General features: G+C 43.9%; 2 protein-coding genes across 2 annotated transcripts in view; both read left to right on the forward strand.

The window, feature by feature from the left end:
• Nucleotides 1–23,370, forward strand: part of LOC146206018 (leukocyte surface antigen CD53-like) — a 38,627-nt gene extending 15,257 nt beyond the window's left edge. Inside the window, exons 6-7 of the mRNA XM_084590656.1 lie at nucleotides 16,442–16,525; nucleotides 22,390–23,370. Of these exons, the coding sequence (XP_084446782.1) occupies nucleotides 16,442–16,525; nucleotides 22,390–22,452 (147 nt within the window). The 3' untranslated portion in view covers nucleotides 22,453–23,370. The remainder of the gene's footprint in view (nucleotides 1–16,441; nucleotides 16,526–22,389) is intronic.
• Nucleotides 7,961–13,712, forward strand: LOC146206019 (uncharacterized). Its single transcript, XM_084590655.1, has one exon. The coding sequence runs from the start codon at nucleotides 9,268–9,270 to the stop codon at nucleotides 11,197–11,199; it is 1,932 nt and encodes a 643-aa protein (XP_084446781.1). The 5' UTR covers nucleotides 7,961–9,267; the 3' UTR covers nucleotides 11,200–13,712.
• Nucleotides 23,371–24,191: the final 821 nt, after the last annotated feature.

The following is a 24,191-nucleotide window of genomic DNA, read 5'->3' on the forward strand; positions in this document are numbered from 1 at the left end:
CAGTGCTACTTTGCGTGCATCCCGATACTGCTTCCAGTACATCGAAACTGCACTCTGGACACTGTTTCACCGCATTGCACACTTCGCCGCATGGACTGTGCGATGAAGTATCCTCAAAACACAACAGGGCTGTTTTCTGAAGAGGCATTGCTGCTGCTGTGTCGCACCGCAAAAAGGATGGTGGAGAACATCACGGTTTTGGAGCACTTATCCAGTTTTCCAGATAGTGTGCGTAAAATAAAGCACCGGACTAAACTGGAAAAAAACCATCAAATCTCACTTGGGCTTTATCTTAAATGCAGACAACCATCATACAGGTGTTTCGTAGATATAATTGCTATGGTGCAGTTTTCAGCAGTTTTTTTCAGGTCCATTTGATAATCCAAACCTTGTTGGCCTGCAGGGTTGCCTCAGTACCTGACTCATTTTGTCAGACAAGCATAGGATCACTTGGGGCAGATCTGCTAGGATGAAGTGGACTCTTTCACATTTAAACGAAGTGCACGAGAATCCCTTTTCATCCCTGTGTCGTTCACTGCTATTTTAAAACCCAAATTAAGGACCTTGATGCTGGAAAAATGATTAGTCTTGGTCAGTGGGAGTGAAAGCAATCACTATCATATTGACAGCCTGTGCATGTACACTGCACATTGGCCACTGGTACCGTCGGCGACTGTTGGACGGAGAAGTTTGCCTGAGAGATGTACTGCGCGGCAGACATTAGGATGGACTATCATGGTCGTAAAATGTGCATGAGTAGCTGTTATTAGCATATATTATAAAAACCGACAGTCAGCGAGGCCAAGGAGAGTTTAGGGGATTTTTTTGCTAAATTTGTACTCTTGACTGAAATTAGTACCGTAATCTTTTTATGGCATGCAGATAATTAATTACGAAGTGAAAGTAAAACACTGGGGCTGGTGGCATCTAAACCATGGAATTATCATGGAATTTGTAGGCATTCCTCGAGAACCAATCTCGTACATATACCATGCTTAAGGGGAGACACTGGTCTTAAAACAAATTTTTTTTTTATTATTAGAGATATCACAATGGGAAATTCAGTGTTTATATGTATTTCTTCCTGCTGTTTTCAAAAATATAATTTGTTTTACTATATCTCAATTAGTTCTCGTACTGTGGAAAAATAAGTGATGCCTAATTAGGTCATTTCTTATTGGTGATTAAGACACTTTCCCTGAATATTATTTGGCTCTGATTAAAATGTAGCTGTAGCCAAAGACCTGCCATGTGCAGCTATGCTATTTATATTATCACTGAGGCGCGTTACCATATAAATATGTCCAATTATGCCGATGCCCCATAATTTTTAAATATAATTAACTGACATTACTCTCCCCCAAATTTGATATGTTCAACCTAGCAACATAAAAATAACATAGCTCCACAGTTCAGTTCTTCCTTAATGCAATGGTGGAAGACTTATTAAAATTGTACCACAAGAACGTAATGAAAAGTTCCGTAAGGCTAGTCATGTTGGCAAAAAATATGAAGTTGAGAAAATCTCATTTGACTCTGACTGTAGAAAATTTTAGGAGGAATCTTCAAGTGCAGATTTTATTTCAGTGTTCCCTGTCTGTCCCCCTGCAAAACAAAACAGTGTCTTATTCCATCCAACAAAACATTTCCTAAAAATTTTGAAGATGTGTATATGACGAAATTATATATATAAAAAAAAAATTAATGAAGCTGTTTACTTTTTTTTTAAAGCAGACGAGAGCGCGGGGCTAGGCTGTCCAGCTCCAAGGATAATATCTTGAGCCCTACAAACGGTTTCTTGAGGGAGCTAGCGGTCCCGTGCCAAGTGGGCCTGTGGCAAACAGTTGGGTGGCCCTGAAAAGCTCCGTTGTGACGCTCGTGCGATTGACCGCTCGCATCTTCGCGATCTCACCGCAGCTTTCGCGCTTTGTGTGCGCAATAAAGTTAACGCTTTCATGTCCACAATCGCGAACTTTGTACTGGCATCGCATTCCGCGCTGAGGCCGCGGTGACACTCGCGTTGGGTCGCAGACTTCCCCAACAAAACTGATTTTGCGCCGACCGCTCAACACAGTGCGTCGGCTCCGCCGTAGAGTAGTACGCGGTGGTGGCATTAGTGTATCATGATCCGGGATGCAGTTCGCGGTGTCGTCGTAACACAAGTCCCGACAGCACGCTTGCGACTGGCGCCTTCTGGATTTTGCTCCACGCCTGTTTCTTACGGCTTCCAAAGGCTCGTTGCGTGCACGCTTACAATCTACCGTTTTCCGGCATTGCGACCGCAAGGGGAAAAAAAAATGAAAAAGCAATCTGCACAGAACGGTGCAAACGCAGACGCACGCGAAGAGGCAGCCACGGCGGCGAACGCAAATGAGAGAAAAAAAAAAAATGACGCGCTGGTCACTCCAGACAATAGGAGACACGGAACGGTGCGCTTTTGCGCGGCGCGTGACAGCCAATCAGAGACCATAAACGGCCTTCGGAAAACCGGCGCTTGCAACCATACCGCTTGAGCGACGCTATTTTGTGATAGCACAAATTGCGCACAAAGAAAACAGCTTTAAACCAAGCCCAAGATGGGCTGGAACGCCCGCGGCGAGCGCGGGAATTTCGAACAAATTTTCTCTTCTCGGGGCATGTCGTGGCTGCTGTGATGTTTTGAAAACCGATTTTATTGCATTTCCTGACCGGCTTCAGCATTAATAATTTGAGTGCAGGTGCTCGAAAGGTGAAACCTTCAGAAAATGGATGTTTCTCAAAATCGATTTTTTGACAATTTTAAGGGGGGATACGGGTCTTGCGGACCAAAAAATGGCGAAAAAATCACTTTTTAGAAAATGTGATTTGCAAAATCAGTAGCTCTTTATCTACCTATCTGCTAAGTTTTTCATCTCTAGGGTCGGTATTTTAGTCACAATGCCAATTTATATAATCGATGTCGTCCAAATTTGGGCCGAAAACGGCCCCTGAAACCACCATTTTCTGCGAGGCGTAGCTCCCATTTTGTGTGCGGCACCGTAGCCATCTTGGTCTCATTCGAAAGAGCCGCCTTTCGTCTTCAAATTGCCGCCTCTGCTGTTTACATTCGGCCATTGGTCGCATAAAAAATAGCAAAAAAGAAAACGTGGCATTTGCAATCCCATTGGCTTTCGGGGTGCACATGACGATAAGGCGTCCCCGCATTGGTGGAGCTGGCTGACGGCGTCTGCTCGGCGCGCCCGAGCCACGGGGAGACGGCGGAGACGTGACGCAGGCCGCGCTTGGTTCCGAACCGCGAGGTGCGTTCATGGCAAGAATTTGTGAAAAAAGTGAAAAAAATAGTTAAATAATCATCTTAAGTGATGCCCTGCCCCGGCTGTGTGCGCTCAGGCCGACGAAAATCGTGCGCCGAACGATCGTGTGTACGAGCCTGAAGTAGGCCTAGCGTGTTCCCCAGCATGGGGGACTGCTACTGCCAGTGGTCGCACCCGCCGCGACAGTGATAATGCAGGCCGCAGATGAGCAGAAAGATAAGCTCAAAATAGGAAAAGCTTGAACTCGCGCCAACTCCAGCAACGAAGCGGTAGACGGATTGTGTTCGTAACGATGACGGCAGCGCGACGGACAGTCCGCTTGGCGATGCGGAGTTCACGATCGTCAGATCTAAACAGTTTGCCGAGATTGGCGAAGCGTAAAACATACGGCGGCGATATTGGCATTTAAAAAAGTGAACGGGGATAAGGAATCGCCGTCAAACTTATTCTCCAATGCGTAAACTGCGGGACACGTCGTCTTCGTAGAGCTCGCCGCGCGTTTGCGCCGGTCGGACCTCGTTCATAGTCCTTACGGAATTCACTTGCTTCCAGTGCAATGCAGAGCACTGGGAAGCAGCAAACAGCTCCAAATTACATTTCTTTTCCGCAATAAACGTTCCTCACCGCGGTCTTGATGCGAGGACGTAGCAAAACGACGTACGTAAAAAAAAAAACGAAAAAAAAAAAAACGAAAAAGTGACAACTGATTGTGCTGTATCTGCAAATCAAAATGAGAGGCGACACTTGGACGTTGGAAAGCAAAGAGACTACATTCCTGGAGGTTTATAGCCATTTTAAATTGTAAACGTGTGCATTGCACCAGTGAATGTCTGAGAGCAGAGAGGAAGCATGCTTCCTCTTTAGCTTTTCAGACTGCAGCAAAACGAAAGCAGAAGGGCAAACCCAATGCAGATTACTGTCCAGGAGCCTTCTAGGCCACAGTGGCCTGCATTTCTACAGTTTTTGTTTGATTAAATTAGTGTTTGACATTGCAATTCGTTTTTTCCATTTTTCTCAAAATGAAAATTTTGCCTATCCTTCTATTTTGTGGGTGGCATTGTGGCTCTCCTACTCGTTAGATTGTAATTTTTTTTTTTACTGGCTCGTGAATGTTAAAGGAACACAATAAAGCTATTATACAAGGTCTCAACTGCATGAAAAATTTTTAAACATAAGATGTAAAAAGGGGGTGGTTGCACTTGTGAAGCTGAAACTTAAAACTTCCATAACTTTGGCTTGTAGTAAGGCAGGAGCACAAAACTTGTTTTATTGTGTTCCTTAGACATTCAGAGACAGATCCATCTGCATTTTAGCAATTTCCCTTCCGTAGATATTTTTACAAGTTTCCCGCAAGTCTGGAACAGCAAAGTTGCTGTAACTACTCAGCAAATTTATGTAGAAGAAAACTAACAACATATTTGAAACCAGCACAAGAATTTACATAAACCCTGCAAATTTCATACTGACAGGACAAATATTAAGAAAATTTTGCTCAAGACCCATGTCCCCCCTTAAACTAGGCAGCCCATAATACTTGCTGCATGCATCAAAAGGCCAATGCATTCCGCTACTCTTCTGTTGGCTTTTCAACCGCAACATATGTGCTTTGAGCATTGTCTTCTCGATGCTTATGCAGAAGCCAAGCCATGTCAAAAAAAGGCAACAGTTTGTTAGAAAATGTGCAGTGCTAATGCTGGCACAGGTGCAGCAAGGGGTATTGCAGGGAGTTCTAGTTCATCAGGGTGTCTGGCAACCGGGAAAACCGGGAATTATCAGGGAAATTTTATTCACTAGGTAAAAACAGTGAAATGTCAGGGAAGCAATCAAAAATTTCGCCAAGTCAGGTAAAATGGCACAATATATTCTGCAGTACATTTTCATTTTAAGCGGGTGCACAGGAAGTATCTTAACACGTAAGGTGGGTACGCAGTAAAATATGCAGAAGCGCTATGTTACAGTGGTATGTGACAAAAAGCAGGAATAGCCGCGCCAGCAGTGGCCAGTGTGTAAGCGATTGGCAAGCTGTGCTGCTAAGTGCGTGAGCCATATTGGATTGGCTCGGCTTTTTGCCGAGTGGGCAGATCGCAGGTTCTGAGGCTGGCATCAGTGAGTTTTTAACTTTCAGTAATATTTTGACGTTCTTAACAGCCAGTAACACTAATGACAGCCTTTTCACTATTGTAAATTGCAGAATGGTTAATAAATAGCTTTTGTTGTGAATTATTCGTTTATGCTCATTATCATCAGCAGCTACATTTTTTGAACCTCTTCACGCATCAGGGAGATTGGAAATAATCGGGGAAAACCTGGAAAAGTAGAGTATTTTGAAAGTAGCGGTTTGGTAGACGCCCTGGCTCATATTTTCTAGAATCACTGCCTGAATCTCTGCATATGCCACAAGTGTTGCGCAGTTGGAAGTGTCCTTGTAGCTGAGTGAGAATTTTCAAGGTTATAAAGGGTATGGACAACAGTTTTGTCTAGGACCCTTTTTCCAAGCATTTGACCCTCAGGGTGCTAATCACCAAGCCGGGGAAAGCCATGTGTCCATTTGAAAACTAGGTACGGCAAGGGGTATCAAACTAATGGCACCAAAGATCAAGGCTAGCACCTCCCGAACGGTCTTTTGAAAAGCGGGAGCAAGAAATCTTCTAGGTACGAAGTGTGCACACGGACCACGTAGAAGTGAAATTTTAGGTAGGCTTCAACTTTTATTCTGTCTTAGCTGCCTGTTCTAATGATCACTAGCCGGATTGTGTCCTCTACAGGACAAGTGATTTTTCCCCTTGCTCTCCAATTATTCCTATCCTATGCCAGCTGTGGGCTTCCCTGTTGCAGATTTGTTAACCTTATCTTGCTACCTCAATTTTGGCTGCTCCAGCTTTTACCACTCACGTGGGATCCACTCTGGTACACTCGATTCATATGTTAGTGATACTTCATTTGAAATTTCTCGCCCAAGCCAGGGTTTCCTCTTACTTTCTATTTAGATTCAGCTTGTTCTCTAATTTGTGTTACTCTTGCAGCGTCTCAAGAGTACTCACCTTCGTGGCTCATTGGCATAATGGTATTTTCAAGCTTCTTACTGGCTTTCAAGTTCTTATAGGTACATATGTGCTAGCAGGGTACAGTTGTTTTTCTTCTTGTGAGGTACTGGTAAGCTGCTGGTCAAAATTGAGTGGCATGGTTGTTGCTGATGCACATGCTGCAATGTCATGAACAAGCTGGTAAACTAAGCAGTTTTTTTCTCGGTAATGTTCGAGTCATGAGAAAATGTTGAAATGAAATACTTCATATATTGTCACTTTTGATCAGTCAGTCTGAGAAGCACAAAAGTTCTTCAGCAAGCCCCTCTGTACGTTGAATAGGCCCATACCCAATCAAAAGGAATTTTGTGTATTAGATGATGGCTGAAGTAGTTATTGCTTGACCAATGTTTTTTGAATGTGCAGTAAATGCTTGAGATTCGAATTTTATGGGACATCCAATCCTCAAATGAACCTGAAAAAATTTGCAAGAATCACTTTCATGATGGTAAGCTCATTTGATGCTTTAAACTATCATTAATTCAGCCCTCAAGCACTCAGGAAAAATGTTCAAATTAACTGAAAGTTCCAATTATCGAATGGGCCTGAAAAAAACTTGAAAACCATTTGTGTCACAGTAATGTTATCTAATGAACATGTGCTGATGGTTGTCTGCATTTGGGATGAAGTCCAACTCTGGACTGCTTCTCCCAGTTTATTCAAGTGCTTTACTTTGCACACACTAAGCTCCAGGCGTTAAGTGCTCCAAAATCATGTGCCCATTCACGAAATATCCCCATTGCGTTTTGAGGATACTTGACCACGTGGTCCACGTAGTGGACTCAATGCATTGAAACTGCACATGTCCAGCCGGAGCGACTGGCTGATGCACGTGCCCAGTTGCAGCTGCGTGATGGCGTAAAGTTAGAAAGTGAAGCTACGTGGATAAGCCATATTTCGGAAATAAGGAACTTCCGGTCATCTTTGTGCCTTCCATAGGGACCGGACAGCTGAACGGGTGGCATCGCCTCTCGGCGCAACGCTCATCGCTGGCATGCGCCGGCCCCAGCCGGCGCATTGCCAGCGCATTGGAGCACACTGTTTGTCGTTGGTTTGTGTGGAAATTGGAAATCCTAATGGTTAGATGATGTTGTGCATGAATATATCCTATATATATATATATATATATATATATATATATATATATATATATATATATATATATATATATGTCCGGTGTAACGAAGTCTGGCCAAACAAGGCTGGCGAAACGTGATGCGTTGGCTGCACTGGCAGCTACGCGAACTCGTCGAACACTTTTATGTCTATTCATTTCTATGGGTTTCCACACAAGCATGAGTGGTGGGTGACCTAAGCACGATTCTTTGAAAGACAGATGTTTGGTTTCTGCGTGGTCGTGGAAAGTGCCGGATTTTTTAAATCCTTCCCCAAGAGTGACGGCACGAGAGTCTCGGAGACGAAGTCTCACTCCTTCATCTCTAGTCGCTTATTGACAATTGGAAATTGAAGAAACTCTACAGCGTAAGTTGCAACGCTAGCATTTCCCCGCCTGCGTACAAGACCCCAGCACGGAAAAGGAAAAGGCAGCCACCATCGTCTTTCGGGCCACGTTACGATGGCAGAGACAATGTTTGTGCAGCTACTTTCGCTGACATAGTTATAGAGAATTCTGTTTTCTCTTAACAGAAAAAGCAGATAGGAGACATGAACAATTCCTATTACCATGATCTGTCCTTTTTCCTCTCTTCGTTGGTCAACGAATGAAAATGTCCCGAGAGCTCTGCTTTGATACTCTTAAAATTTGTTAACATTTGTTTGTGGCATGTCCGTCTTGCCTAATAAAATCACTTATTTCAGAGCTCATTCAATACCGCATGGTCACAAAATCTGCTATCGGCTTCATATAAAAGGCAAACAAGAAAAAAAAAACATTTTATTTGTTGGAAATGAGCATGATCGTAGCATTTTTTTTTTTTAATTTCAAAGGCACGCAGATTGCCATTTAGTGTTAATAGTTTGTGCACATATTTCTTCTCAAGTAGCAATTTTTTTTTATTTCGCATTCACGTTGTACTTGACGCGGGTTTACATATTTTCTCATCAGCGCCCATTTCCTGGCCCGCCTAAATACAGTGTTTCTCATTGGCGTTTTGGTGAACACGAGATTTCCTGATTATGGTGCAGTAAGACAAGACCGTTTTACCCCTCAGAAATTTCTTGTATGGCCAATGCTGTAAACAGATATAGCGGCAGTCTGGCAAGCTGCAGGGACAAGGTATGTAAAAGGAATGGCTTCGTTATCCGGAATCCTTGACATGCAAATAGAAAACTACCTATATGGTCATATCCCCTCACACTCATCAGGTATCGCGGTCAGGTATCTGCCCCGAAAGTTCGTTGTACGCTGAGAAAGTAGAACACCTTAGCGAACGAGCCATCAGAGGGACTCTTTTAAGGGGGGACACGGGTCTTGAAGGCGGAAAAATCGCCCAAAAATCAATTTTTAGAAAACTGAAGTATTAGAATCTACAACTATTATTCTCTGATTCCACCAACTTTCTCACCTCTCGTGTCAATATTTGAGGCGTAATATCAATTTATAACAAGAATAGCGCATTTTCAAAAAAGTATAGCTTCCGTTCCACGGCCGCGCTCACGGCGATCTTGGTCTCTTTCGAAAGAGTGGCTTTTCGCCTTCAAATTTCGCGCTCCTGCGCGTCGATTCGCTCATTGGTTCGATACAAAGAAAAGAAAAGCCACAGCACACGTTCCTATTCGTTGCTTCGGTGCATGTGACAAAAAGGGACCCTGTGATTGGCCGTTCGCGTCTCGCGTCGTCTGCTGCGCGCGTCAGGGCAGTCGGAGCCGTGCCCTTAGACGCCATCTTGCCTAGTGCTGTCAGCCTCGAACGCCTCTGAGATCTCGCAGCGATGTCTACGCCAACGAGAAAGTTTGCGATGCGTCATAAATACGGCAGAAAAAGGAAAAAGTCGTCGATCGGCAATGCTAAGAAAGGTGCTTTGGTGTTGCGAGACGCCGAAAACGAGCAGATTCCTGCGTCCAGTGACCGTGTCGACGAACCTATGGATCAGCTAGGCCTAGCGGGCCCGTCAAGCGAGCACACTTCAGACGTCGTCAGCTGCGTTCGTCACGATACAACGCTTCTGACGCCTTCCGATCTGGCAAGTGAAAAGAGAAAAGCCGACGCCAAACTGCGGGAGTTGGATTCAACGCCAGCAACGAAACGTAAGACAGACTTTGCCGCCAGCGATGCCGCAATCTGCCCGCTTGATGAGACGAGCATCGCCGTGATTTGCATCGAGTCGATCAACAGCCTTCTTGACGGTGCAAAGTGTAAAATGTGTGGAGGGAGTGTTAAAATCGGCCGAAGTGATCGCAAATACGGCCTCGCTGTCAAGCTTTTCTTGACATGTGTCAACTGCGGCGACAAGGCATCGGCGTGGAGTTCGCCGCGTGTGGACGGAAAGCAAAGTGTAAATCTTTTCACTGTGAACATTCTGGCTGCGCGCGCGATGCAAAGTACCGGCAACTGGCGGACTGCATTCAACGACATCTTTGCCGCGATGAATATTTCCCATCGTGGACTGCACACGAAAACGTGGCAGAGCTACGTAAAAGAAAAGCTGACGCCTGCCGCGACGCGTGCAGCCGAGAAAGTGACCGTTGAATGCGCGGAGTCAGTCCAGAAGCTGTACGATGAACTGAACGTTGACAATCCTGGCAACGTAGCCGTGTCCTACGATGGGACTTGGATGACTCGTGGGCATTCTTCCCACATCGGAGTTGGCACTGTCATCGAGCTTTTTACGGGGCTTGTCCTAGACTACGTTGTCCTGAGAAATTTTTGCGCAGGTTGTGAGCGGGGACCGAAAGTGGACGACCCCACGTACCAAGAATGGAGAGCAAGCCACGTCTGCCAGAAAAATACTGATAAAAAGGCTGGTGAGATGGAAGTAGAAGCAGCCCTAATCCTATTTAGAAGATCGCTTCAGAAGCACAACCTCAGATATACAACGGTGCTGTCAGACGGCGACAGCCAGTCCTTCCTCGCCCTGAAAGATGACCAAGTGTGTGGCTACGTTGAGGTCACCAAAGAAGATTGCATTAACCATGTTCAAAAGCGGATGGGGACAGCTCTCCGCTATCTGCTGTCAAAACAAAAAGGGTCAGGCTCGGAACCACTTGGTGGTAAAGGCAGACTAACTGGTGATCTAGTCAACAAGCTAAGTTCTTACTATGGCTGGGCACTCAAGTCCCACAGTGGCAACATAGAAGAAATGGCAAAAGCGGTGATGGCTACCTATTATCATGTGACATCAAATGATCAGGAGTCTGATCACAGCCTTTGCCCAACAGGTTCAAGTTCCTGGTGCCGGCAAAATGCTGCCAGTGCCAAAGGAGAGCCAGCCCCAAGGCACCGCTACAGCCTTCCTAGTCATGTATGCAAGGCATTGCGACCAATTTATGAGCGCCTCTCTGACAAGAAGCTCCTTGAGCGATGTGCAAGGGGAAAAACCCAAAATAATAATGAGAGCCTGCACTCTCTCATATGGGCACTGGCACCAAAAGAAAGGCACGCATCCCTCTTCAGTGTTGAGGCCGCAGTTGCAGAAGCAGTCTTGAAGTTTAATATAGGGTACCAAAGGACCTCGGTAGGAATTTTGAACGAGCTGTGTTTGAATCCTGGCCAGAGAAGTGTGCGGCGTATGGTAGAAAAGGACAAGCTTCGGTCCGTTGCATCTACAAGCAAGCGTGCATCGGCAGAAAATTTGCAGCGTGCTCTGAAAAAGCGCCACAAAGGTGGTAGTGCTCAAAATGACTATGCCCTTGGGGCATATTAACAATGTCTGGTAGTTGACATGTACATATTTTTTACTTTTAGTGTATCTCAACACCCATTGCAGATACAGCAATGATTTTTGTTTCAGCATTAAGCCAAATATGTGGAGCACACAATGTTGCAAGCAGATTTCTTAATTATTGCTTTAAAATTTTTTAAAATGGCACTTTTTGTGACCATTGTGTTTCCTTGTTACGACTACTAAACTTCAATGTGCAATAAAATGAAAAATAATCATTAAATCAAAAATCTGCTTGCAACATTGTGTTCCTTATTCATTCTAGTATATAGCTATATGCTAATAAGAAGTTTTTGTGAAGTGGTTTTTTTCCTATTGTTTTCACAGCAAGTGCACCATTGTTCTTAATTATCTCAATGCCTAATTGGTTCAGAGAAAAACTAATTATATTTTTGGAATCAGCACCAGGAACTGCACACGTGTGCCAAGTTTCATCACTTTAGTTCAAAAATTAAAGAAAATGGCTTTAAGACCAGTGTCCCCCCTTAATAATAGAACACCCTCTTAGCTGATGGTGGCTTATCTTACACATACTGTGATTTTTTTTTAGATTGTATTTAAGTTTGGCAGTATTGGACTACTGCCTTCAAAGGCTTGAGGCAGTTGCGGTCAATCGCATTGAACTTCCTGCGCTGGGAGAACGCCTGAATAAGCAAAAGCCAAATACTGCCAAGATCCCTCTTTCCTAGCAGGTGTACGAAAAAATAGGGCTGCTCATAGCAGGGAAATTTTTTTTCTTTTCGCAACCTCCGCAGCACGTCGATAGAAACGTATTCATAGCATAACATTTTCTAAGTCATTTATCTGCAGCAGCTTTGACGTGTTTAACCAAAGCATTGTCGTATATGTAAAAATGATGCTGAGGTGGTATTACTCATTTCGCTTATATTAAAGTTGTTTGATAGTCTAAGGCCGGGTTCAGTGACCTAATGTAGCGTAGTTTTACAGGAAGTCCTGGAAGTTTGTTTGCTTTTCCTACCATAAATATAATCCTACTGTTGCCTTGCTTGTTTATTTTTCTCCCTTTCCAGCTCTCGTTGGAAGGTTGAAGGCTGAATGTCATCTGCTATTATTCTATTCTGAATCGTTTGAGTCTATTACCAAAAAAGACAGGTGCAGCATCTTTTTCATTTTACATGAACGCTGACTATTACAACTACCACTACTACAGCCCCGTGGCTACACGGCTCAGTGGTATTTGAGCTTCAGGCGGTTTAGACAAAAACACAAATAAAATGAACGCACAGTGCAGGCGCAGATTCAGTCTCCGAAGTCGTCTTCACAAGCACCTAACGAAGGCTTTCCTAGCGCATGGTGAAATCGCTCTCGTGGTGTTTTTGTTATAGCAGAAATAACATGCGCGGAGCGCTTTCACACAGACACACAAAAACACGCACACCCTTTCGAAGACTGCCCTTTCCTTTTTCAAGATTTCCGGTAGAAAAATACTCCTTGTGATTACTCGAAGTAGCTCAAAGCCGCACTGCAAAACGACTGATAAGGACATGCTCGAGTACGCCTCGCAGAACAAACAACTGCATCGCTCAGCTGTCTCGTTACTGCGCTGCCTCAGCACTCTGCCGCGGGCGGTGCTGTTCCGCCAAGATGACGGTAGCGCCATACAACGGGCGCCTGGTCCCTATAGTGTGCAGGAAATTGTGGGGCGCCACTATTTCATGTAGTTGAGGCTCGGTGAGGTCTTTCAGTAATTGCTGGCTGTGTGCTTTGTACCTCGACACGGTCGCCTGTCCAAATTAACCAGAGCGAGGCCTGCATGTGTCTGAATTAACGAGCGTCTGACGCCATAGGCTTAGATGGGCATCTGCCGGACCAGGCTTCTAGTTCGAATTTCCGAATTAATGGGAATCGAATTAACAAGGTTTTACTGTAAAAGCTTTGGCAGTGGTCACCTACTTTTGAACTGAAAACAGTGCTACTGTTACAGGGACTACTCCTAAATCTTAAGGGCTTCTGCAGCACCCTTCAGAGGGGTGCGATAGTAATGGAGCACTCTCACAGGCAGCTCTGTCTTGTATGCGGAGGCTTTGTTGTTGTTTCTAGAAGAAAAAGGATGCCAGCGTCAGTTATCTTCTGGAACAATGATGCTGGGCTGGGTTGGCAGGCTGGTGTGAGGCTAATAACTGCTGTCACTGCATGCTAGTTCAAAGCTCTAAAATATGTAACCAAAACTGAGCTGTCAGACTAATTTTAGAGATGAGGTAGTCTGCTCTTCGTTGCACCTGCTGTTGTGTGCACATCAGTAGTGTGCGGACAGCTCTGTAGCATGCTATTCAGGTCTCAGTATGGCTGTTTAAATAACTTACCGAACCAAGTATACTTAGACTCAACCGCACTTCGGTAGCCTGTTAAAACTGTACAAGACCCACAGCATCCGAATTAGTGAGGGGCCGACGTCATGGACTTGCATGGTTCTGGCTGCGGTCATGCAAGCAGCCCAGATTTTCGAACTATATGGAGTTGAATTAACAACGCTGTGCAGTATGTTCTTGCAGAAAAATTTAAACCCAAAGAGGAGCTGAGAATACTGGCACCATTATCTTGTTTCTGTTGTTAAAGGTGTTACCTTAGGCTTTCTGTGCCAAGATATCTGTTCGGTCTGTTAATATTTTCTATTTGGAGATGTATTGTCGTATCAAAATGGAAGTTTACATTCTGTACTAAAATGGGGTGGCTGTACGTATTATATATAATTTGCAAAAAAAAAAAAAAAACAGCGCAAAAGAATGTACATTAGAGCAACAGATAACACAGGATGAGTGCTGACCACCAACTAGCACTCGTCCTGTGTTGTTTTCCTCTTGTCCATATTTTTTCGTGCTGTTCCTTTTTTTATTTATTATTTTTATTTTTCATTGATTGGCTCTGTGAACCAATTACCCCAGACACAAGTCCGGATTCTTTGTTAGAGTTGACTGCAGTACGATTCGTTGACTTTGCTGACATTGTGCAATAACCTCTTTTCTAGTCACCTGGAAAGGTGCAGCTTGTAAGTAAAATATGCAGTGGCTGTAGTTACAGTTGTAGGCGTACACACCTTTGTGGCTCAGCGCTAGATTAAGAGTGCAGTTCGTGACTGTGAGAAGCATATTTTGTTGAATACAAAACACCCTCATGCATTTTGTCTTTTTAAAGAATTGCATTGAAATTCATTTCAAGGCTTTCACTGTGGCAGCTTTTAGTGAAGGTCTAGCTTTGCCATTCTGAGGTGCATTTTGTTGAAAATTAGGAAAGTCACTTATTTCCTTGTAGTTTCGATTACTGTCTCTGAACTGTGGGCTAGTGATAATGCCAACTTAATTTTGTGTGGAAGAGGCCACTCTTGTGCTATTCACCGTGAACTTTTTTCTTCTTGTAAAGGGTGCTTGGTGAGCCACATGACTAGTATTGAGAGCACTTAATGAATATCCAGGGTCTTGGATTGCTTTTTAAGGGAACTAGGACTTTTTTTACGCGTCTATTTCATTGAGGTCTTACTCCATTGCAGGATGCAACTTGTATGTCTTGTCAAGTTTAAGCTGAGGTGTTTGTTGCGCCTTAAGTGCTTCTGTCTCTTTAAAGCATTGAGATGGTTTCTTCAGCATTAGCAATGCCTTGTGTTGCAGCCATGGCCTTGTTATCAGGAGGAGGTATCCAAATATTAAATTTGGCACTTTATGTACAGATGTAGCTTCGGTTGAACCTTGCTATAACGAACATGGATTCAGCATATTATTGGTTAAAGCAAAGTAAAGGTAAAGTTTGGTTAGTCCATGTTTAATTCTATGGGTATTCTATCTGTATAATGAAAGAAAATTCAAAATTTCACACTCAGTCTGTTATGACAAAACAAGTTTTTGCATTCACATGGCTAAAAATGCGTAAAGGATTGAAGAAACTTCAAGGAATATAATATTTCTATCGTTTAAATCTGCCACTGCAGAAGTGTTCAAATTCCCTGCACATTCACATGCTGGGTCATCTATGGGCTACAAAATAACTAGCATAAGCAGCTGGCAGGCATGTGACCGGCGCATGATCAAGTCATCCGTTGTCACCACTTGAACCGACCCACATGCGCTTTCTGTATTCTGAGAGTCTCTTGACTCTGTCCTGCAAAATAGCAACTCAAAGTGCAAACCAGTTTTTCTCGAGATGAAAATCGAGACATTTAGGGCAATAGAGAGCAGGCACAGAACAGGACTTTGCTGTGGATTTTGGTGTTGCACCTAGCACCGTATCGACAATCTTGAATGCGAGGCAGAAGATTGAAGCATGTACATTAAAGGTGCCGTGAAGAACTTTCAGAAGCGATCCTTGTCACCGTGTCAACTGGAGCTTTTGAATGTTACTTTTGAGGACTTCGACGCAGTTCACTACAACTTTGTTGTGATGTTGTGGTGCACGAATTGGCCGACTTAAAAATTCATCTATCGGCTCATTCTTGCATGCTATAGTAGTGCTGATGTCAGAAAAGTGTAAAGAGGAGTGAGCTGTAGACAGTGCAGAGACCACAGACATGGCCTAGATTGCGTCGTTCTTTTAAAATAAATCTCTCCAGCACGGAGTGAAAGGAGGTTTCATGTTTATGCCAAGCTTTAATTTTAGAAAATGTGTGTTCTTGCACCTTTTTTGTTGTCCATATTTGAATGCCTTTTGCATCTTCTTTGCAGGAATTTGTGGGCGTAGTTTTGAGACTAACATCTAATATAATTTTTTGCACCAAATAAGATTTGTTATAAAGAGGCTCGACTATACCTGTTGAGGTACAGGGTCGTCCACTTTAAGTGCGAACACAGCTCCGCGTGGCCGCGCTCCGCGAAGCGCCAGCAGATCCGGCGCGTTCGCGCATCGAAGCAAAGCCGCGCAGGCGCACAGGGGCCCGGGGGAGAAGCTTCGTGTCGTCTGCTACAGCGCTGGCTCGCACCTCGCTTGCATTGCTGGAAAGCAGACGACACGAAGCTCCTCCCCCGGGCCCCTGTGCGCCTGCGCGGCTTTGCTTCGATGTGCGAACACGCTGGATCCGCTGGCGCTCCGCGGAGCGCGGCCACGCGGAGCCGTGTTCGCACTTAGAGTGGACGACCCTGTACATACCCTATATTAGAGACTGGCAGGATGAGCTTTGAGTAACAGTTTACTCAAACATTACATATATTTCGTTTTTGTTCTTGCTACAGAGGTATTGTGACCATTTGCTTGTACTGAAACTGCTTCTCTTCTTTTTCAGAACTGTATTGATGAGCTCTTTGACAAGTTCAGTGATAAGATCGTCTACGTTGGGGTGACTGGCATTATCATTTGCTTCATTGAGGTAAGAACTGGGTGACCTCCTTCAGAATTCCCGCACTGGTACCTCCAATATGAATTAATGATGCACCTCTTGGAAGAGCTTTATGCTTGTCTCTGGGGGGCTAGTTGGTGCATGATTTAAAAAAAAAACAGTGCGCGAGACAGAAAGACAGACGACACGAAGGGAAGAAAGACAAACTTAATGCAGCAACTTGAAAGTAACTTTGAGGTACCATGGTATGGTTTGTTTAACCTTTTTTTTTTTTTTTGCTATAATTGTGTGGAAGCTTCAGTGTAGATGTATTATTTTAATACAAGATCAAGTCAGTGTTGCATGCATGATAGTTGTGCACTTTGCGTGATTAGGGCTTTCTAGAATGGATTGCGAGCCATTTTTTGCTGGCTCGCAATCGTTTTATGCTTGCCCACAAATGCCTACTCATTCTTAGTTTCTGCAAGCTCGTGTAAACATTTTTTGTGTATAATGGGGGCCTAATTTTCAGTAGCAATACAGTGTCCTGCACTTGCTCAGTAGACTGAATTTTTGTCTGGAGGACCTCTGTTACTGTTTTCTGGATTTGAATTTCATTCATACAAAAATTTATAACCTGGCAGTGCAAGCAGTTCAGTGTGGTCAAAATTGGTGCATTCCTTCTGTTGCATCCCATCGTGTGCTGGCTGATGGGATGTTTTGCCTTGAATTGTGTGAATACTGTTAATTGTAGTTGTAAACTGCTGTCTTGTCAAGCTAGCAGCTAAGGCTTGTTGGGTGAATTTTTGCCTACAGAGCAATAATAAACACTAGTAGTGCTGACAAGTCTAAGTCTGTATGCTCTAACTGCTGCTTATCAGACCTCTGCAAATAGTCAGTTTCTGGTTCAAAGCAGACAAGACAAATAGCTATTTTGTTTGAATAGTTTTAAAGCGAAGCAAATATTTTGCTATTGGGGTAGCTAGTTTGCAACTGGAACTGGAGTGGAATTTAAAAAATTAGCGCATGCTAAAAGATGCTTGCGGAATTTAGCTCTGCCGTGGTGGCTCAGTGGTTAGGGTTCTTGCTTGACTCTGAGCCAGGCAACCCGGGTTTGAGATTTTCATTGAGAGTGTATAGCACTCCAGTGCTTTAAAGAGACATATAAATGCTAGAATGGGTATCGTGACGAGTTGGTATGGATTTAACTTGAAGACCATTCATTTATTGATGGAAACTGATCCAAAATTAACTGTTACCCCGTATAACAACTGCTCGTAACGTGCGCAACAGGCCCCATATAAACCTGTTTTCTTCAGTTGAAATTTCAGTTGTACGCATAGTTTTTCTTTGAAGATGAATATGTACATACAATTTTGATTGGCATAAAACTCGTGAGCTATGCTATGTGGCACAGTTCTCTTCATAATAAGTTTAATCGGGGATAACATGCGTGGTGCCGTTAGTTGTGACCCCTTTTCAGGTGCTTGGTTTTGCTTATTGTTAAGGATTTGCAGTTGAAACAATTAAATTTGTGTGCTTTGTGGGGACAGTCTACTGGCTTTTTTAGCAATTTTTTTCTTGCGTTGTTCAAAAGCTGCATCCCCGAATTAAAAAACCAGACTGTGGAGCTGAGAAACATGATGGAACAGTTTAAAACTTTTTTCCTTATGATGGTCTTTTTCTCAATGGTAATGGCATCTACAGACAGTGACATCATACACACTTCATACAGTTGGTATAGTAACTCTATGAACACTTCATTAAATAGCATATCATTAAATAAGATTTGCAGATCATGCTAGGATTGTAATGTAGAGTACTGAGATAGCTTTGAATAGAATGAAATGAATAAACTAATTTCACTGTCATCTACCACAGATACCAAAAGGTTTTTGCCTGTAGCAGCGCTGCTGATGGCACTGCTGTAAGTTTAGAAGTGTCTTTGGTTGTGTGGTTTTGTTTCGGAAGCATTTTAAAAGTGAATCAGGCAAAAAAAGAATAAAGTAGTTGTAATTTCTTGAGAGAAAAGTAGAGAAAAGTAGGCTACTTACTTGTCTCTCTAAGGCATACTCAGAAAATGTAGTATATTTACTCCCTTAATATGCTTCAAACAGGTACCATGTTAACGCAATGAAAGGGCTCTGTATGATGCCACCATCTGCTCAAAGCAGACTTTCCTGACTAATTTAAAATATAAATTCCTGCGTAAACCGCAAGTTCTTTCCTCGTTACGGCCACCAGGTGGTGAGATCTACCACAATTTGCCAATATTTTGATACTCGTCTCCAGCAGTAGACTCTTAAAATTACTCCTTTGCCACCTTTAGCACTTATCAGCAATTAATAAATATAAAGGTATTGCAACAAATTTTTGGTCCCCTTTGGTTTATCCTGCATTAACTACAGTTCGATACCTAAGAACGAAACAGCAGGTGTCCCCGGAGAGGGCCTTCCTGCCTTACACCTACCTACAGTGCAGTCCACTTATAACTATACCAGATATAGCGATATATTGCTTATAACAATCAAATTCTTAAGATTTATCATTTTTCCCATTTCCCCTAAGTAAAAATAAACCAGATTATAACGATAGATTATCGGCAATACATTGGATACGATAGCTTTATCGCTGCCCGGTAGGTGTTTACCACGAAAGTTTGAATGTTCAATAAATAATAAAATATTAGGAAGACAATGACATGAAAACTCTACATATTCGGCGAAAACAGAAGGAAATGAGCACTATCATCATCGCAATCGCAGTCTCGCAAAAGGTGCTGCTGCGGCCATATAGTCATCGCCATTGCCGAATCTGAGTGTGGGAAATTCCGGTGACCACATTGACGGACGGCGTGATAGCTCAAGAGATGAAACAGCAGATTCATCAGGATTTTCGGCAGGGTTTCAAGGTTGGAAGCCTCGTGAAAAAATACGGATATTCGCACTCTAAGATTTTAATGATCATCAAGGCTGGGGATGTTTTTCAGTTCATCCAGTCGTTTATCGGTTTCGTGCCCGCAAAAAGGACTGTCGCCAGCATATACACGCTACTGGAAGCGATGCTCAAGCGAGCGCGAATTTCAGACTTCTTTAAGCATGCTTAAGTTATTATATGGCTGTTGATGTATACTGTAATAAAGTGTTTAATTGTCTTTATGATGATTAGCATTATTCAACCAGATTTACTCATCGTTAGTAGGCAAGCCTACATGCATGGGAAAATATGTGGGTGTGCTTTTTTTTTTGTTCCGGTCCAGATATAATAATCGGTTATAACGATCGGATTTTCAGGTTTTCTCAATATCTCTAAGTGGACTGCACTGTACTACGCAGGTGGCTAGCTGCTTTAAGGTGATTGACTTCAAGGTCATTGATGTTGGTTAGTGTCTCAGTTGAGAGGCATTTGCTGCTATAGTTCTGAGTTGTATCTAAATGTTGTACTATTTTCACTTGATTCAATTGAGTTGAGGGGCGCTGTAGGGTACAGCATACCATACTAAGAGATATAGTAAAACGTTAACTAAGTCTTTGGGACTGCCAAAATTGTGCGAATTAACCAGGTTTTTGAATTGAACAAAACTCAAAAGAAACTTGTCCCAACCAAAAATTTGGGGCTCATAATGCACTATGTAATATTACTCCCCCACCGTGAGTTGTATCTAAATGTTGTACTATTTTCACTTGATTCAATTGAGTTGAGGGGCGCTGTAGGGTACAGCATACCATACTAAGGGATATAGTAAAACGTTAACTAAGTCTTTGGGACTGCCAAAATTATGCGAATTAACCAGGTTTTTGAATTGAACAAAACTCAAAAGAAACTTGTCCCAACCAAAAATTTGGGGCTCATAATGCACTATGTAATATTACTCCCCCACCGACCTGCTGCTGCACTCTTTCTTACCTTCCTGTGGGGGGCATCAGATTGCATGCAACCTAACAAAAACAGTGAGTTATAATTAAGTTATGGTGCCAGCAGAGATGAAAGTGAAGCGGCACTCCACTCTATTTTGCACGCTTGAGTGGAGCCCGACTAGCATGTGACAAATTTGCCTGTCCATTAGTTTAAGATTCCTGAGGTAGCTCTTGTGCTACTCAGCGCTTGTCTCAGAAGGAGTGACTTCCAGTGCCAACTAGCTGGGCAAGCAGCGTGCAATTCGAATTGCAGTTGGGGCACGGCACTTGACTGCTGGTCTTGAGGACATGGGTTGGATCCTGGCTGTGGCTTGTGTATTGTGGAATTTTTGTGCATGTTAAAAAATTGCAGGAGGTCAATCTCCTGATCAGTCCACTGCGGCGTTCCTCACTAGTGGACATTAAACCACATATACCATATCATGCAGGTGGCATGCTAATCTATGGTAGCAGCATATCTGCATTATTTTAGAGGCATGCTTCAGCTGCACATGCCACATGCGAGTGAAGCTAAGCGTCTGATATCTTACTGTATGCAACCACTGTCAGTCTTGCTGCTGCTACTGAGGGCTTCAAACTGCCCAGCCCTTTGCCTATTTGCCTATTGGTTTCCTACTTCTCAACTTTTCATCAGTTTCTCGTAACTCATACTGCAAACGATCGTAGATATATCGAACTCCAAGGGATCGCGAAATAGTTTGATATATCGATAATTCGGTATGTGAAATATTTCAACAGATGGGGAGAGTCTCTCTAACCTAGAAGCGTGCAATATACTATGTACCCATGGTAATGGCATGCTTCTACTTGCAATGTGCATCCCGCCCGCATACTGGCAGCCCACAACTCTCCAGAGTGTGCTGCTTCCTGAGAGGTGTATGCACGCGTTCCCGCACGTCGAATGCTAATTCGTGTTAGCCATTGGAAAGAAAGGCGCACCTATATGTGCCGCTCTGCGGGTGTAAGCATGCTCTCGGTATTTCATAGGGACAGATTGGGATGTCTGGGTCAGCATCTTGAGTCTGGAGCACAAGTGCCCATGAGGTTGGAGTTGGCATCAAAGCTACTGCGAACTAGTGTCTGGAAGAGCCATTTTTGTTACGGTACATTATAAATGTAACAATAATTCAGCTGAAATAAGGTATAAGTAATTTCTTTTCCTTGGGCAGCAAAGCAGGCTGCGTGATAACCGCCACAAGCTTTTGGTCAGCAAGGCTGGCTTTGCTGACTGGCTGACAACCAGTGCATTGAATGTCGCCTTCTTTGCATCGCAGCAGTGTCGAGTTAAAAACAAGCATGCTAGACCGAAGACCACTTCCATTCAGACTCTCGGTTCTACAGCGTAATGCTGCCAGCAGGTGGCCAAGGCAACGCAGTAGCTTGGTTCCGCGCACGAAAAGTGATCGTGGGGACCATTAGAAGTGCCCTTTGCAGGGGCACAACATGCAGTTCAATATATCGAATGCTCCGCTGAATGGGAGTTCGAATGGCGAGCACCGCGTCTGGGCTCTTGATGAGATATTCAAGGGGATATTCTAAGAGTTTGATATAAGCAACAATTCGATATAACCAGGATCGACTATCTTCTTTCAGTGTTCCTAGCTGCTTTCTCTTTTGCACTTGTACGCCACACACTTGGCCCAAAGGTCTTTGCAACCTGGCTTCTCATATCTGCTCTCCAGCTTGGTCTTCTATTCCCGAGCTACCTTGAAAAGCTTGAGGGAAAAATGTTTGCAAAATGCAGTTTGCAGTACGCAGACATTAGTAATTTGTTTTCAAAGTGTTAAGGTTTTGTTTGTGCACTTCGCTTGAATTTTTTAGCAAGGTTTTCTGAAACTGTCACCTTAGTTAGCATATGAGGTTTCCTTTAACACAACCTTCTTGTGGATATTTTTGTGTGAGTCAGTGTTTCAATTGTGAGGGCAGTTCTGCGATCCCTGTGTGACCGATCAGCTTTAAATAACATTGTTTTTTTTTTTTTTTTTTTTTTTTTTGCAGGTTGTTGGCATTGTCTTTGGTTGCTGCTTGGCCAAAGCTATCAGGAAGTACGAAGTGGTGTAGTGTTTTATTTACAACAGCTCGGGTCTGGTGATGTTTTACTTTACCAGTCTGTTGTCAGGTTCAATGCTTTCCTGGTTAAGCTGATCTTCTGCACACACACTTACAGGTTTAAAATATGCTCTGTGTAGCAGGTGCCAAAACAAAACGGAGTTGTCCACTAGTGCTGGAAAATTAGTCTCCCCCATGATCCTAAAAACCACTTGGATACATTCCGTGCCTTACATGTCAGGACAAATTTTGGAAACCACCATGTGCAGAGTGTATATACAAGCGCTGTTGGCTTGCAGCCCGCATACCGGCATCCCATTGTGGCAAAGGCTGGCCCCACAGGGTTGCCTGTTCACCAGTCACTATTCTTTTCATTGCCCAAACTATAGGCAGCCACACTTACTTGGCAGGTATGACCTTAGCGTTTCCTATGTAGGCGAAATGTAGGATTTTGGTGTGCTTCTCTTGGACTAGCCTCAGTGTGATGCTTCTACATGGACATTTCTGCTTTTACTTTGGATTTCAAATGCCACACTTGTGTTGTGCTCTGCTACTCTGTGTGGTGGGGTAGTGTTAGGGGGCGTTGTAGTTCCGTTTACCCTTATTGCTTGTGGCAAATGCTCTGTACTTATGCTGTATTACCCAACGTGTACAGAAATTGTTTACTTCAGTTAAGCTACTTCAGATTTCTGTTGGTTTGTATGCTTTCAAAGTAGTTATTGGTGTGAAGTTTTCTTTTTGCAATATCTTGCAAAGATTTTACAGGTTCGATCTATGTGATCGCCTTTCATTTTACATAAAACCACTAGTAGTTGAAAGTACCATGTATTGTTGCTATACTATACGTTATTTAACTGTGTCTAATAAAACATTGTACTGAATGATGTTTGCGCGCTTTTCAAGTGGAGTAAAGCCATTGAATGTTTGTGATTTGTTGTACCTGTGTTCTTGTTCAATGCTGCACCATGTGCATACTGCTCTCTGCCAACGTATTATTCAACTCTGCATGGTTCCTGCATACATCGATCAACATTGTGCTCTTCTGTGAGGATTTCCATAAATCATGCGGGCTTCGCGTAGGCCGCTGGCAGCTAGTGACGTTCGTTCCTCCTCCGGACAACAATGCCGGATTGTGGTCGTTCTCCGCGGTCGACAACTGAGGACTCTGGATAGGCGAGCGAAACAAAGGGTCGTCGCCGCGATTCCTGGCGGCTGCGCGTCGCAGGTGCGCGCGTCGCCAAGGGCACGGTGGCCGCCCGGGCGGCGGCCGTTGCATGCGCGCCGACTGACGATGTGATGGATGACGGCGAGCGCGGGAATCCGCTCCGTGGCCAGCTGTGCGCCCGGCAGACTCGCCGCGCAGATGACCGGCAGCCATGTTCTTGAGCCGGTTACCGCCCGCGTAGAGCGCTATATAATAGCGCTCTCTTGCTAAACTTGTGAGCTCAATTTCGGTCGCGTGTCGGGCTAGCGGCTGCGGTGTCCGGACGCTTGAATCGCGCTCGGAAACGTGCGGCTTGTACGGAGGAAATTGACTGCAGTGGAGAAGGTTTACGTTCCATTTTTTCCTGAGGGCTAGAGCGTTCAGTCGTCTTGTTGGCAGACCAGATCGAAGCAGCTGTTCAATGCATATGTGTGCATGCTTGCTCGCGTGCGGTGCGTATGAGTGAAAACTCGTCGGTCGCGCAGTTATCCTGCTAGAGTACCCCCCCCCCCCCCCCTCCCCCCTCTAAGGTTAGTACGGTTTGTAA

Source organism: Amblyomma maculatum, chromosome 1 (genome assembly GCF_055883805.1).
Source record: "Amblyomma maculatum isolate TAMU_Amacu chromosome 1, ASM5588380v1, whole genome shotgun sequence".
In the NCBI taxonomy this organism is placed as follows: domain Eukaryota; kingdom Metazoa; phylum Arthropoda; class Arachnida; order Ixodida; family Ixodidae; genus Amblyomma; species Amblyomma maculatum.

Excerpts from the sequence above, each read along its gene's own strand:
- LOC146206019 (XM_084590655.1), top strand. The coding sequence starts at position 9,268 with ATGTCTACGCCAACGAGAAAGTTTGCGATGCGTCATAAATACGGCAGA.